Source organism: Fundulus heteroclitus, chromosome 8, assembly GCF_011125445.2.
Source record: "Fundulus heteroclitus isolate FHET01 chromosome 8, MU-UCD_Fhet_4.1, whole genome shotgun sequence".
Classification (NCBI taxonomy): domain Eukaryota; kingdom Metazoa; phylum Chordata; class Actinopteri; order Cyprinodontiformes; family Fundulidae; genus Fundulus; species Fundulus heteroclitus.
The window spans coordinates 923003-935793 of record NC_046368.1 but is presented as its reverse complement, the minus strand read 5'-3'; the positions used below and the strand labels follow the sequence as shown (position 1 = coordinate 935793).

Sequence of the window (12791 nt, the reverse complement as noted above, 5' to 3'; positions counted from 1 at the left end):
CATCGTGACTCACTCAGCCACAGTACCACTGGCTCTAGTCTGAGAAGCATGCATCAAGCAGCAGGGCCAATTCAAATTCTTCAAGAAAGTTCTAGTTTAAGTTAGTCGAGATGCTGCAATAAAACAGTACATTTGTCCTTTACCACACTGCCAAATTAGAAGCCATCTTCAGCTTTGTGCTGGTCCTTGACTTGTGATTTTAGGCATCCAGATAGGAAAATCTGACAGGCGTGAAAAGAAAACATCAAGGTAAATATTTTCTACTGAAATGTCCCTGGTGTTTGGAAAACTGCCAGGAAATGTATGTAGTTTTTAAATGGAATATGTTTCAAAAGCCGGGTGATCCATGGGAAAAAATGGCACAGTATTTAAACCAATATGAATAACATGATCTAACTGATTTCATTTAAAAACAATAAAGCAACAATTATACATATAACATAATGGCTGTATTAGGTATAAATGCATATCAAGATAATCAATACCATAATTGCTCTTCCCTACTGCAAAAAAAAAAAAAATCAAGTAAATAATATAAGTATATAAAAGTTAAGTATATAAAACAGTAAATAGTAACAGTGTAACAGTAGTTGGAGCTCTGCTGCTCTGAGGACAAGGGATAAGAAATTAAAAGGGAGTAAAGGAGGTGATGCATGAATTTTAGTGGGGGGTAGCGACATCTGTGAAAGGATGGAAGCTGACAAGCCAAGTAGATTTTTAGGCGGCTGGAACTCTGATAGAGCTGTCTCACCATGACTCTGAAATCTGCAAAGGCTTAGTAAAGCCTTTGCAGATTGTCATGAGACATCAGAACGAGGAAGATGAGAGAGGGAGTGAAAAGAGAAAAAGGAAAAGCATCGCTGACAGGCTACGAGAGCGAAGTGTCAGAGAGAAGCATTTGAAGACTGAAAATGGGGCAAATTCACAGTTGTGATCCTGATCCTCCTAAACACAAGCCTCAGACATAGGAACTAACTTTGAATTTGTTTCTTTAAAGATGGCTGAAAGAACATGAAAATTTGCTCTTTTCAACTGGGGCTGTGACTAGCTTTCAGTGTCAAATTAGTTGGTTATTAGCTTGACAGTATCATGAAATTGATTAATACCGGTAATTCCAACATTTCTAATGCACAGCTCTTGCCATGAACATTAAGACATGTCCCAAAAGTCAAAACTGAAACTGATCATTGTTTAGTTCTGCTAACTTTTTCAGAAAGGCCTAGAGACAATGAAGAAATTGCTTAATGTGAGATAACATCCCCAAATGTTGGATTTTGGTTTCAGCAATACCCGTTGATCTCTGGATCTCTGTCTCAGCTGTTACTAAACTGGCGCTAGTCACTTTACTAAATAACCAATCTGTAACTTTTGACTTTTGCTTGTTTAGTACCATAAGAAACAAAACTGTCTGCCCTGAGACGTTTAGTGCCAAGCATCTGTTTACATGGGGATTCCCTGCATAAACTGGGGAATCATGGTTTGGCACTGAGAATAAGAGGTAAGCATTATTGTAAGAACAATGGGTCAGAGAATAATGAATCCTTACTCTTAATAGAGTTGAGGAAAGTCCAGGAAGAGGTGAGCATATCCACAGTTTGTTAGGTGGTGGCAGGCGGAGGGTGTGGCAATGTTATCTCTTTGTTTAATTTTGTCTAGGAATTGCATTTGCTGTACCGGAGAGTGATAGGGGATGGACAGGTAGGTGAGCATGAGGTAGGTACCAGGGAATCCAGTCAGCTGATATCAGGAAGATGGCCGGAGGAGCAATGAGGTCATTTTGCAAGGGATCTTGAGAGGATTTGTCCTGAATCCAAAAGAACTACAAAGCCAGGAACACAGGAACCGAAACATGTGGCTAGTTCCGGCAAAAAGGGAGGACAAACTTGGATTAGTAAAGGATCGATGAGAACAAGAGCAAAGTAATGGAAGGTTGACCTGATGACCTACCTGGGTGCAAAAACAATCTGTCATCTGCCTCAGGAGATCTGCTCCTCGTTAAGCTCCTCCTGATTGGTCCTGATCTGCTGCCGCTGCAGAGCCGCGCCTGCCAGTCACACCCTGCAAGGAAGAGGTTGAAGAGATGCACACACCTACCTAATTATAGCACACAGCAACATCAAGTTCACCAGAGAGGATGCTAAGAACAACAAGTTGGCCTTTCTAGACTCTGCTGTGCTCGTTGAAGAGGAGGGGAGTCTCAACACCGAGGTTTACCAGAAACCTACACACAGACCAATAGCTGGATTTTGATTCATATAACCCAGTGGAATTTAAAGTGTCTGTTTTCAAAACCTTGAGTTGTCGGGTGGACAATATTCCGACCAAGGCAGAGGACAAGCAGAAAGAACACAAGCACATCAGGAAATCCCTTCAATCATGTGGTTATCCAAACTGGGCCTTTGTAGAGTAGATAAACAAAAGTGGCAGAGAAAACGGCACAGCTTCAAACACAGGGGAGAAGATGTAGAGACAGAAACAGTGTCATTCCAAATGTGTCAGAAGTTTCTGAGACACTCAGGAGAATCGTTTCAAAATAGTCCATACCAGTGATTTTCAAACCTAACAAAACTCTCAGACAAAGACTGGTTCATCCCAAGGACAGAACACCCGAACCAAAGCTGAGCGGCATGGTATCTTCTGTCCAGTACAACAAGGATTACTCTACCTTCCACATAAGAGAAACCAAACAACTGCATAAACGCATAGCCAGCCACTCTGGGCCTGATCCAAAGAGCAAACGATGTCCTTTCGGTGACAGATTTGACGTTCAGATTTTAAACAGCGAAGGCAGATGGTTTGAAAGAGGGGTGAAGGAAGCCATCTTTGTCAAAAGAGAGAATCCCATACTGAGTCGAGGGGGATGGGTTGCAATTTCAGCTTTTCAGCATTCACAACCCTGCATTTAAACTCACTTCATAGAAATTACAGTTTTCAATGTAAAGAATGGTGGAAAAGCTAAATAATTTAATATCTCACATTGCTTTAGTGTCAGAGTTGCCGGCATTTAACCGCTGCAGTTGTTAAATTTAACGTAATTGTCTTTATTCCACTGAGAAACGGAGAACAGCTTTATTTCAACCTTGGCCCACAGCTACATCTATTAGCGTAAGATACATCCTCTAACACCAGGCAGTGGTAAAGGAATATATTTGCCTGTAGCTTGTCATTTGCCAGTTTGTTTTATGTTGTCTGCTGTGGATTACACACATACTCTAACAAATTGTAAATCCTGCTCTGAGAAATCCAAACACCTAAACCTTTTTTCCCCATCTCTCAAAACCATTTTCTGCCCCCAACGCTATATGGCTGCATTCCATAACGCTTCACGCTGTCATATGGCGATGTGGTTGCGGGATTTTTCGGGCTCCCCGTTCGCTCTGCAGCCTAACTGTCACGCTCTGAATTGCCCCTGCTGCAGAGCATATTGTGTTGCCTGGGGAAGGATTAGGAAAGCAGCACCTTCCTGCTTCTTGCTGCTTTATGGTATGACAACATTTTTGCTGAACGGCGTTTTAAATGTTTTGGGAATGATTAATTTAACTTGGGTATGAAATACAGCTTCCAGTTTTGTTTTCTCTGTGTGGCCTATAGCCTGAAAGTTGTACAGTCGCAGTTCAAATTTACATGTACTCCTTATGGGCATGAATTTTGGGCCATTGTTTATTTATTTCAACTGTTGTTTTTTTTTTACAATATTAATCATATTAGGATTTTAAAAACAACAATTTGGTGCATAACTTTACATTTATTCTTAGTAATTGCATGTGAACGTTTAACTTGAACTGTGCACAGCCTTTGCTTAGAGATTTCAAACTATTTCTATACAGTAAAAATGCTTGTGCACTCAGAGTAACTGAACTCAGTGTTTTACAAACTTTTAGAAGCCGTTTTCATTCAGTAGCTGGACATAAAGATTATTTTAGATAGAAGAAAGTAATTACAGCTTTTAAATCTGGTCTCTTTAAGACAAAAGCATGGATATGCATCACTTCCTCACAATGCAATACATTTTGTTGACAATGGGAAATGCTAGCTCATACTGTGAGGCATTTTTAGATTCTCTGTCTTTTATTGTCTGTCTATTTTAGTAAACCTACTTTTGGATTTATGTTTTGACAAAAGCTTGTGAAAAATACTTCTTGCTGCAATCTGTTTAAGAACCTGAGCTCCTATTTCTTATAATTAGGCAAAACATGAATAAGGCTTTAAATGATATTCCCAGAAAGAGCCTTTAAGGTCACAAATGTTTCCACATGAGAGGAGTTTAACATTTAAAAATTCCTGTTTAGCATAATCACATAAGAGATACGTATGTAATAAGCATTTTAAAAGGTGGTGGGGGGGGGGGGGTCGCACACAGGATCCACCTCAGCTCCGCTATACATTCTCCTCTCTCAGCCTTTGTTCAGATAAAGTGATCTGCCTTTTTTTTTCTCCGCTGAGATGAATCTCGGCACTGGCGGGCAGCGTTTGCCAGAATTTAATTCCATCATCCAGCTTCCTAAATGTGCTATCATAGCCTCTGTTACAGCAGTCATTAATTATTCCACTCAGCACTGAACAGGTCTCGCTAGTTGCTATAGCAGCCAGCGTCAAGGACCACCATAGTTAAATGGGGTTGTTTTGATCTGTCTGTCTTCTTTGCTGGTTGTTTTGTTCGATTATCTTTCCCCCCCCCCCCCCCCATGTCTTGAATAGTCTTTTAGACTCTACTGACTTGACTAAACCGTGCATCTCAGACATGAAATTACACTGATTATGTCTGTTGCTATTGCAGTTTGGCCCTCTGAAATATGTTTTAAAAATGCACCATACCTTTTCTTTCCTGTTTTTTTTTCCTCCTTTATTTTTAAAATGTTCTTTGAAAATGCAAACATTTTCTGTCTTCTTCAGGCCAGCCAGCTGGGAGTGTATCGGGCATTCTTGGACAACTATGAGCTTGCTGTAGAGACAGCGGAAAAGTGCTGCCAGGCCAACTCACAGTTTGCTGAAATCTCTGAGGTATGACTGTGAGGGAAGAGCCTCGTTGTCTCCATACGACCAGATAAGAAAGGAAGAGTTTAGTTAAGGAGTCATCCAAGGTGTAACAGAACTGATCTTTTTTTTTTTTTTTTGTCTCTTGAAAACAACTTCTCTGAGGCTTTCCTTGATGAACTGTGCGTTTAAAACTCACTGCCATCATTCAATCATTCACTTATGCAGCTTTAGGAAATTCCACCCATTTAAATTGTCGTGTTATTATGGTGGGTGTTTTTAATCGAATACAATCAGAAGCTCTTTAGCATGTGTTTCAATGTACATCCTATTGTTTGTCAATATTAGGGCTTTTCATTTTAGACCCTGACACCACTACCAGTTGTTTAGGGTTAGATATTTATTGGGGAATCCCAAAGGGATGCCATGTTAATATTTATAAAACGAATGCTGGAAAACTCATTAGGTTTGAAGTGCCGTAAATCAGTATTGCATGGTTTATATCTGTCTTATTAATATGTCCAACTTAACTTACTTAGCAATGACGTCATGGACACCCCTGTGTTTCCTATCTGATATATTTCCCCCCAACTAAAGTTTCTCAGGTCAGCCTTATTATGCTGGTCCACCACCAGCCTACCTAGCTTGAGAAAGCTAAAGTAATACTTTGACAATACATCATCTAAAATGTCCATAGATCTATAGTCGTTATAATGGTTGGTAGCATCATCAAAACATAATTTCATTGAGGGACCACAATCATTTTGATAATATTAATCTACCCCCAGCGTGTAAATTGTATTTTTTCCCACTTTAACTGTATGCATGTATGGATTTCTTGTAAGGCTAGTTTAAAGTTCAGCTTGAGCCAGTCCTCCAGAGGTTGAATTCCTTAAAACGTCACAGCTTGAGGAGCCCTACTAAATTTTAACTTCCCTACCATGTAAGCATGACACATTGCTGTCATTGGCATGGCTTCAGATTCATTCTTATTAATTTGTGGCCTGATATTTAGGAATATGACCAAATAGTAAATATTTTTTAATCCAATCTTGGAGGCTTCTATGACATGATATGAGCTAGAAATCATATACCAACATGGAAACATGGGGTGAACTATAGACCATATATATATATATATATATATATATATATATATATATATATATATATATATATATATATATGTATATATGTGTGTGTGTGTGTGTATGTATGAGCAGTCTGGTGACCTATCTTTGGTGCTCTTGATTCATTACTTTCCCTTTTTTTCCAACCCATCTGGATCTTTCCAATATGTAAGTCTTCATCTGTGTTTTATGAGGCCCTGCCAGTCATCTCTGAAACGGGCATCTATATACTGGACAGGAAATTCATCATGGATGAGTTGTTAATGGTCTAAGTAATGATGCATAACTCTGAGCCATTTGAGGATCATGGTGGGGTAAAAAAGCTGCTGAGGATGGCATAATTAATCAGGAAGTGAATGACCTTCAGTGCTCGAGGCATTCTAACTGTATGATATAACCTCACCATAATTTTACTGCTCAGTGTTTTTTAGTGCCAACTTCATTTTGGATTGGTGCTTTTCTCTCCAAACAGAACCTGAAGGTGAGGAGCCCTAAAGACTGTAAGGATACAGCCAAGAACTCACTGGAGGGTCAGTCGTGTTGTGTTTTATTAATGTTACCTAAATTATAAATCCGTCTCTTTATATAGACTTTATATAGTCTGGCTTCTGTTTCACTTTGCTTGCAGCTTTGCTGTATAAACCAGTGGACCGAGTGACGCGCAGCACATTGGTGTTACATGTAAGTAAAAGGCCCTGAAACGTGCCTCGATGAAGTCACAGCTCTCTATGTATTTAAATAATTTTCTCTGAGATATTTTTGGTTTTCTGATGCAACACTCCTTCGTTTACTGCAAGGACTTGCTCAAACACACACCCACCAGCCACCCGGACCACCCGCTCCTGCAGGACGCCCTGCGGATCTCCCAGAACTTTCTGTCCAGCATCAACGAGGAGACGACGCCGAGGCGCCAGTCTCTAGCTGGGAAGAAGGGAGAGGTGAGTGCTCAGAATTTAAAGCAGTAAACTAGTACTGCTTTTTTTTTAAAAAAAATCCAAAGCAACAAGCCTGGAGGGCATTATGACGTTGACCATCTTGCCAAGGGATACTTTGTGTCATGTTCTGAGGAAGTTGGGGCACAAATCAAGACCCTGCCGATTAAACCGAGGCTGCTCTACCTTCTTTGCTGCTCCAAATTCTCCAAATACTTTTGGTAGATGAGGAGTCAGGACTACAGGACTCTTACTCATCCTCTTTGACTTCACATGTACAATTTGTGGCTATTGAAGGACCTTTTCCCTCAAAGTCTGTGTATATTGTTTAAGATTTATGGTGTCTCCGCAAAGAACTAAACTACTTTGATGTTTTCTGCTCATACTCAGTAGAAATTAGTCACACTAAAAGTTGTTTCCCCTTGCACTGCAGAGGTTTCACTTGAACGTATGGGGGGGCGGGTTCTGGGTGGACACAGGATTGTGTCTGTTTCAGTCTGGTAGTGCCTGCAGACATGATGCTCCCAGCCACTCAGGATAGGATGTACAGATTTCTGCGCCTTCTCTAAATCGATTCATATGTCTTACTGTAATATATGAAATCTCCAAATTCATTAACCTTTAGCCTTCATATTTCTGCGATGCTATTTGCTGCTTTGTCAATTAGCTCAATTGTTACATTCTGCAGGTACTCTTGATAGGTTTGTATGAGATTTATATTCCCTGTAAGCAATTGTGTCTTAAAAGAAAACATTACGTTGAATATTTTTAAGCCTCTCCTTACAAAAGTCATCATACCCCTTAAACATATTTTTTTAACATTTTGTCGTGTTACAACCACAAACTTCAGTGTGTTTCATCGGGATTGCTTTGTGACAGACCAACAGAAAGTAGCACGTCGTTGTAAAGTGGAAGAAAAAGATACATGTGTTTTTGAAATTTTCTGCAAATGAAAATCTGAAAACAGGTGGCGAGCATTCTTCTTCACCCAGCTTTTACCTCTGACACCCCTAAATGAAACTGAGGGGTGATCCTGAGAGAAAAACCTGTTAGAAGCTGCGAAAGACTTTGCACTGGGGTGAATATTCATCTTCCAGCAGGACAAAAACCCCAAACGTACATGCAGAGCTACAATGGAATGGTTTAAAGTATTTTCATGTCTTAGAATGGCCCAGTCAAACTCCAGACCTAAACCCAACTGGGAATCTTAGGTAAGACTTGAACATTGATTTCACAAATGCTCTTCATCCAGTTTGAATGAACAGGAGCCACTTTGCAAAGAAGAATTAACAAAACAAAAAAAAAGAAAAAATACAAAGCTGGACGTACCCGGAAGATTGCTCCAAAATTGGTGTTGAGCAAAGTATTAACTCAAGGGAAGCAAACATAAATGCGCGTCTCACTACTCTGATTTTTATTTGTGAAGAAATCTGAAAATCCTGTATATTGTTCACGTAAGTTATGCACTTCCTTAAATTTTAGACTGCCTCATGTCTGTCACATAAAAGCCCAATAAAAGCATTAAACTTTGTGGTTGTAACGCAAAAGAGGTGTTTTTTTTTTGCAAAAACACTGTCGATATGGCAACATATAACCATTTAATAAAAATTTTCCCGACATATATATATATATATATATATATATATATATATATATTCTTTTGCACTTTTACCTGGAGATTTTCTTTCTTCGATTTAAGTAATAATTTTTTTGCCTCTATCCTATTGGTGAAAGATTTCTTGATATTTTCTTCCACATCCCATTATTTCCCCCACCCCCCCAAAAAAAAAAAAAAAAAGCCTACGTCAGCTTAACTCGCACCTGCCTATCTTGGGAAGGGTGACGTCACAAACTCAGCCACCAAATGACTTTGAAGTCACCGCCAGATGAAGCGCACAGGAGCCACCAATCTGCAGCCTAAAGCAGAGCCCATGTCCTTATATGGTCATGGCAGGGTTGCCTCCAAGAGACTGATTCTGTCTGTTTGCTCTGGATCCATCACGCCTCCCTCCCCGACCCCCCCCTTTCGGACCAGCGCACACAGACCCCTGCAACCACCCGCTCCCCCCACCAGTTTCTCCCCATCCCTGGAGATGAGTTGATGCACATGAATGGATGCCCTTGATTGATAGCCTTTGCCATACACAGCGCCTTATAATATGCCACCAGTCCGCTCTGACTGGCAGATTTCTGATTAATTATTTATTAATGGTGTATGGGAGGAGGTGAGACGAGGGGGCTCCTCCCACCGCTCGCAGGGGGGTCATTACTGCGCCGTTTCCATTCACACACACACACACACACACTTCCCTTCTCTCTGTTCCATATGTTATAGGAGCGCACATGCACACATTTCTTTTATTATCCCTGCAGGCCTCAGTTTCCATATCAGTCAGTTCGAGCCCCAACAGCAGTCATCAAAAATTTATCATGGCTACATGAAAGGAGCTCTCTGAAATCAATGGGGTTCATTATATTAAACCTCACAATTGACAAAGTAAACAGTAAGCTGGAGTTGTTGCCTTTTTTTTCCCTCATTAATTTACTAAGTAGAAGCTACTGGTCATGCAAAAAAACAAAAACAAAAAAAACTGTTGATTTGAAATTAGACCTAGATTTTGTTTTTGAATAATTACTCAATATATTAATTTCCATTTAATTTAGGGCTTAGGTTTAGTTTACAGTTCTGTTGTGAGATCGAGCCTTTATTTATAGCAGTTTCAAGACGAATTTGTCTGATTTGTTGCCGGTAAACGAGCCAGACAGCATGGCAGAAAGCGCAGAGCTTTATTCGTAATGTGGGCTGAAATCCAAACAATTGGAGGAGCACTAAAGGGTCATTGTTGCCCTCCGATGCGCAGACACTGAGTCATTTCCAGCGGGGGTCAGTGAAGGTATGCTGGATCCGATCTGTACAGGTGGGCCCCAGAGGCCCTGGCCCTGCGCCATGGAGAGGGGGGGGTTTGTGGTAACAAACAGGAAGCACTTAATTAGAATGCAAATGACGCCACTCATGTCCTCGCTCTGCTTTGTTTGCCTTTCAGATGAAAAAAAAAACAAAAAAAAAAACGTTTGAGTGTTGAACTAGAAATGCACACTCTCATTTACACAATTCTCCCAAAGAACATGTCCCCAATCTGGCACGCACACATTCACACAAGTGTAAAAGTGTCCTTTAAAGCACATGTTCTAAAAATAAACCGTCCCTTTACTTGAGCATCATGCTCTTGGCGAGGCTCCTCCAAGGGTTGGTCAATATTTAATCTGCGCCTGAGTGTTTTTTTTTTTTTTTTTTTTTTCATGTGATGGTCAGATGCTGGTAAAAGACAGGTGAAGATGTATTTCCCTGGGTGTTTAATCTTAGAGATTCTTTTTCTCTGTAGCTGAGGAAAACAGCCACAGTACCTCGCTAAAGTCTTCGTGCACCTTAAAGCTTTTGCTGTTTTGTCCTGTCACAACCACAGCATTCAGATTATTTGATTGAGATGTTAAAGATCAACAGAAAGTCGCACGTGACTGCGAAGCGGAAAGAAAATAATGCACGGCCTTCAATTCTTTTGCACATTAATATCTGAAAGGTTAAGATGTATCCTGGCCCTTTTTACTGTGATGACCCAGAGTAAAGCTCAAGACAGGATTTTTAGCCATAACCGCCATATGTGTAGAGTCGGTGACTAGTTAATTCTTTCCTTGCTTGGCCTGTCAGTCTATTGCAGAAAATCTGCCCCAAAAATGCATTAAAGCAGGGGTGTCAAACTCATTTTGGTTTTCATACAGCTTAATCTGATCTCAAGAGGGCCACGTGAGTAAACTCATTGCAAGATTAAATAGAACTAATAAAACTTGTTGTTGATTTTTATATTAAATGAATTTTACTTTTACACAATATATTATGAATAACCTCAGCGTTTTTAAGAAAAGTATGTGCAATTTCAACAGTACTTTTACTCCATTAAACATTTACTTAAGTGCATTATGCATAAGAACTGATCACAGTGATTGTACAATGTTGAAAAACATTTATTCACATTTTTTGGAACTTAAAAACACTGTCCTGCATGACAAAATACATCAAACAGATAAAAATTAAGAAATTATTTAAAATCAATTTTCCACATCTGAAGCTCAGCGCTACCATCTGCTGATTAAAACACAGCACCCCTCGTGGACAATACAGGAACTGCAGATTTTCAATTAAACAAAGTACATGTTTTTTTCAATAATTGTTTTATCATTCTCTTTCTTTTATCTCCTCTTTCTGTCACCTTTTCTTTTTTCGTCTTGTTCTTCCTTTCCTCTCCTACTTTCCCATTGTAGTGTCCATATCATTTGAGATATCCCCCGCATGAATCATAATAAAACTATTCACATTCATAAATCAAGCGGAGCACTATGGCAAAAGCTGTACTGCTCCACTTGTGAAAGTCAGATATGATGAGCTCTTTTTGGCATTAAGACAACAATTCTTATTGCCACATTGCCAGACAGGACACTGGGGTAAAAAAGAAAAAAAAAGAAAAAGAAAAATCATTGTTGAATAATGATAATGCATTTAGCCACCGCGGGCCGTATGGTTGACACCCCTGCATTAAAGCATTTGTTTGTGACGTGACAAAATGTGGAAATGTTTACAGGGTGTGAAAACTTCTAAATGACACTGCGTTTAAAGAAAGCTGCTACATTCAGGGGTCCTAACTCTAATTTATACTCATCCAAATGCTTCTTTTATCATTTATAAACCCAACAATTTTTAGTGTTGCAGGCTTCAGAGCCAGTGCAGTTTTTCCACTTTTAGTTTTCCCATCACTGCTCACAGTAATGATAGTTGTTGTGTCCTAGCGACTATTTATAGTTCGACTGCCAACCTGTTCTCTGGATATGATTCCAGCCTGATGCTTTGCTGTAATTTCAGTTGTTTAAGAATTAGCTCCTGGCTCCTCGTCATAACCACGCACTAATCTCTGTAACATGGCTCATATCACTTGTGAAGGGACTGATGTCAAAGCCCTTGGACGCTGAGGCAAACCTTTTTTATCTTTCATCTTTTTTATCTTTTGCACGCTCTAATGTGGGGAAAAAAAGCTGTACGCGTTTATTGTCTGTTGTTTGTTGTGTGTACTCTCAGCCATAGTGTGTCGTGAAAGGAATTTCACCACAGTAACACGCGGTGACCATAAAAAATCTTGAACTGGAATAAGTCAATATGCCAATGCCTTTTACTCCAGGTATTTAAGGTTTCCAAATATTTTTTTCATTGTAGCCTTTTTTTTTTTTTTTTTTTTTTTCAAACAATCAGGGTTTCAATGCAGTCTAGAAAAGTATGGAGCTTAATTTCAATATTTTCCAGGTCTGGACAAGTATGGAAAAAGCTTTTGTCAGACTTTGTTCTCTATTCTTATATAATCCCTACCCTATCCTAATCCTGTCCTTCCTTCCTTTCCTCCCAGAGTTTTTTTCATTCTTTGTGTCCTTCCTTCTATCATCCATCCTTCCTTGTGTCATTCATTCCATCTTTTCTCCCTCCTATATTAATAACTCCTTATCTTTTTACTTGTTTCATTTCTTTCATGCATCCTGTTTCTGAAATATTTGTCTAATTATTTACTCCATCCGCCCATCCCTCTCTTCGTCTTTCATGCTCTTGCTCTTTTCCTTTCTCTTTTGTCAATCCATTTTTGTGTTCTATCTACATTCTTTCTGGCCTTCCTTTTGTCCTTTTCTTTCCCTTGTTGTGTCCTTTCTTCCTCCTTTTATT

General features: G+C 39.6%; 1 protein-coding gene across 1 annotated transcript in view; it reads left to right on the top strand.

Annotated features, from left to right (window-relative positions):
* Nucleotides 1–12791, top strand: part of LOC118563868 (breakpoint cluster region protein-like) — a 46840-nt gene that overhangs the window by 16920 nt on the left and 17129 nt on the right. Inside the window, exons 4-7 of the mRNA XM_036139815.1 lie at nt 4894–5001; nt 6577–6634; nt 6733–6785; nt 6902–7042. Coding sequence (XP_035995708.1) covers nt 4894–5001; nt 6577–6634; nt 6733–6785; nt 6902–7042 — 360 coding nt within the window. The remainder of the gene's footprint in view (nt 1–4893; nt 5002–6576; nt 6635–6732; nt 6786–6901; nt 7043–12791) is intronic.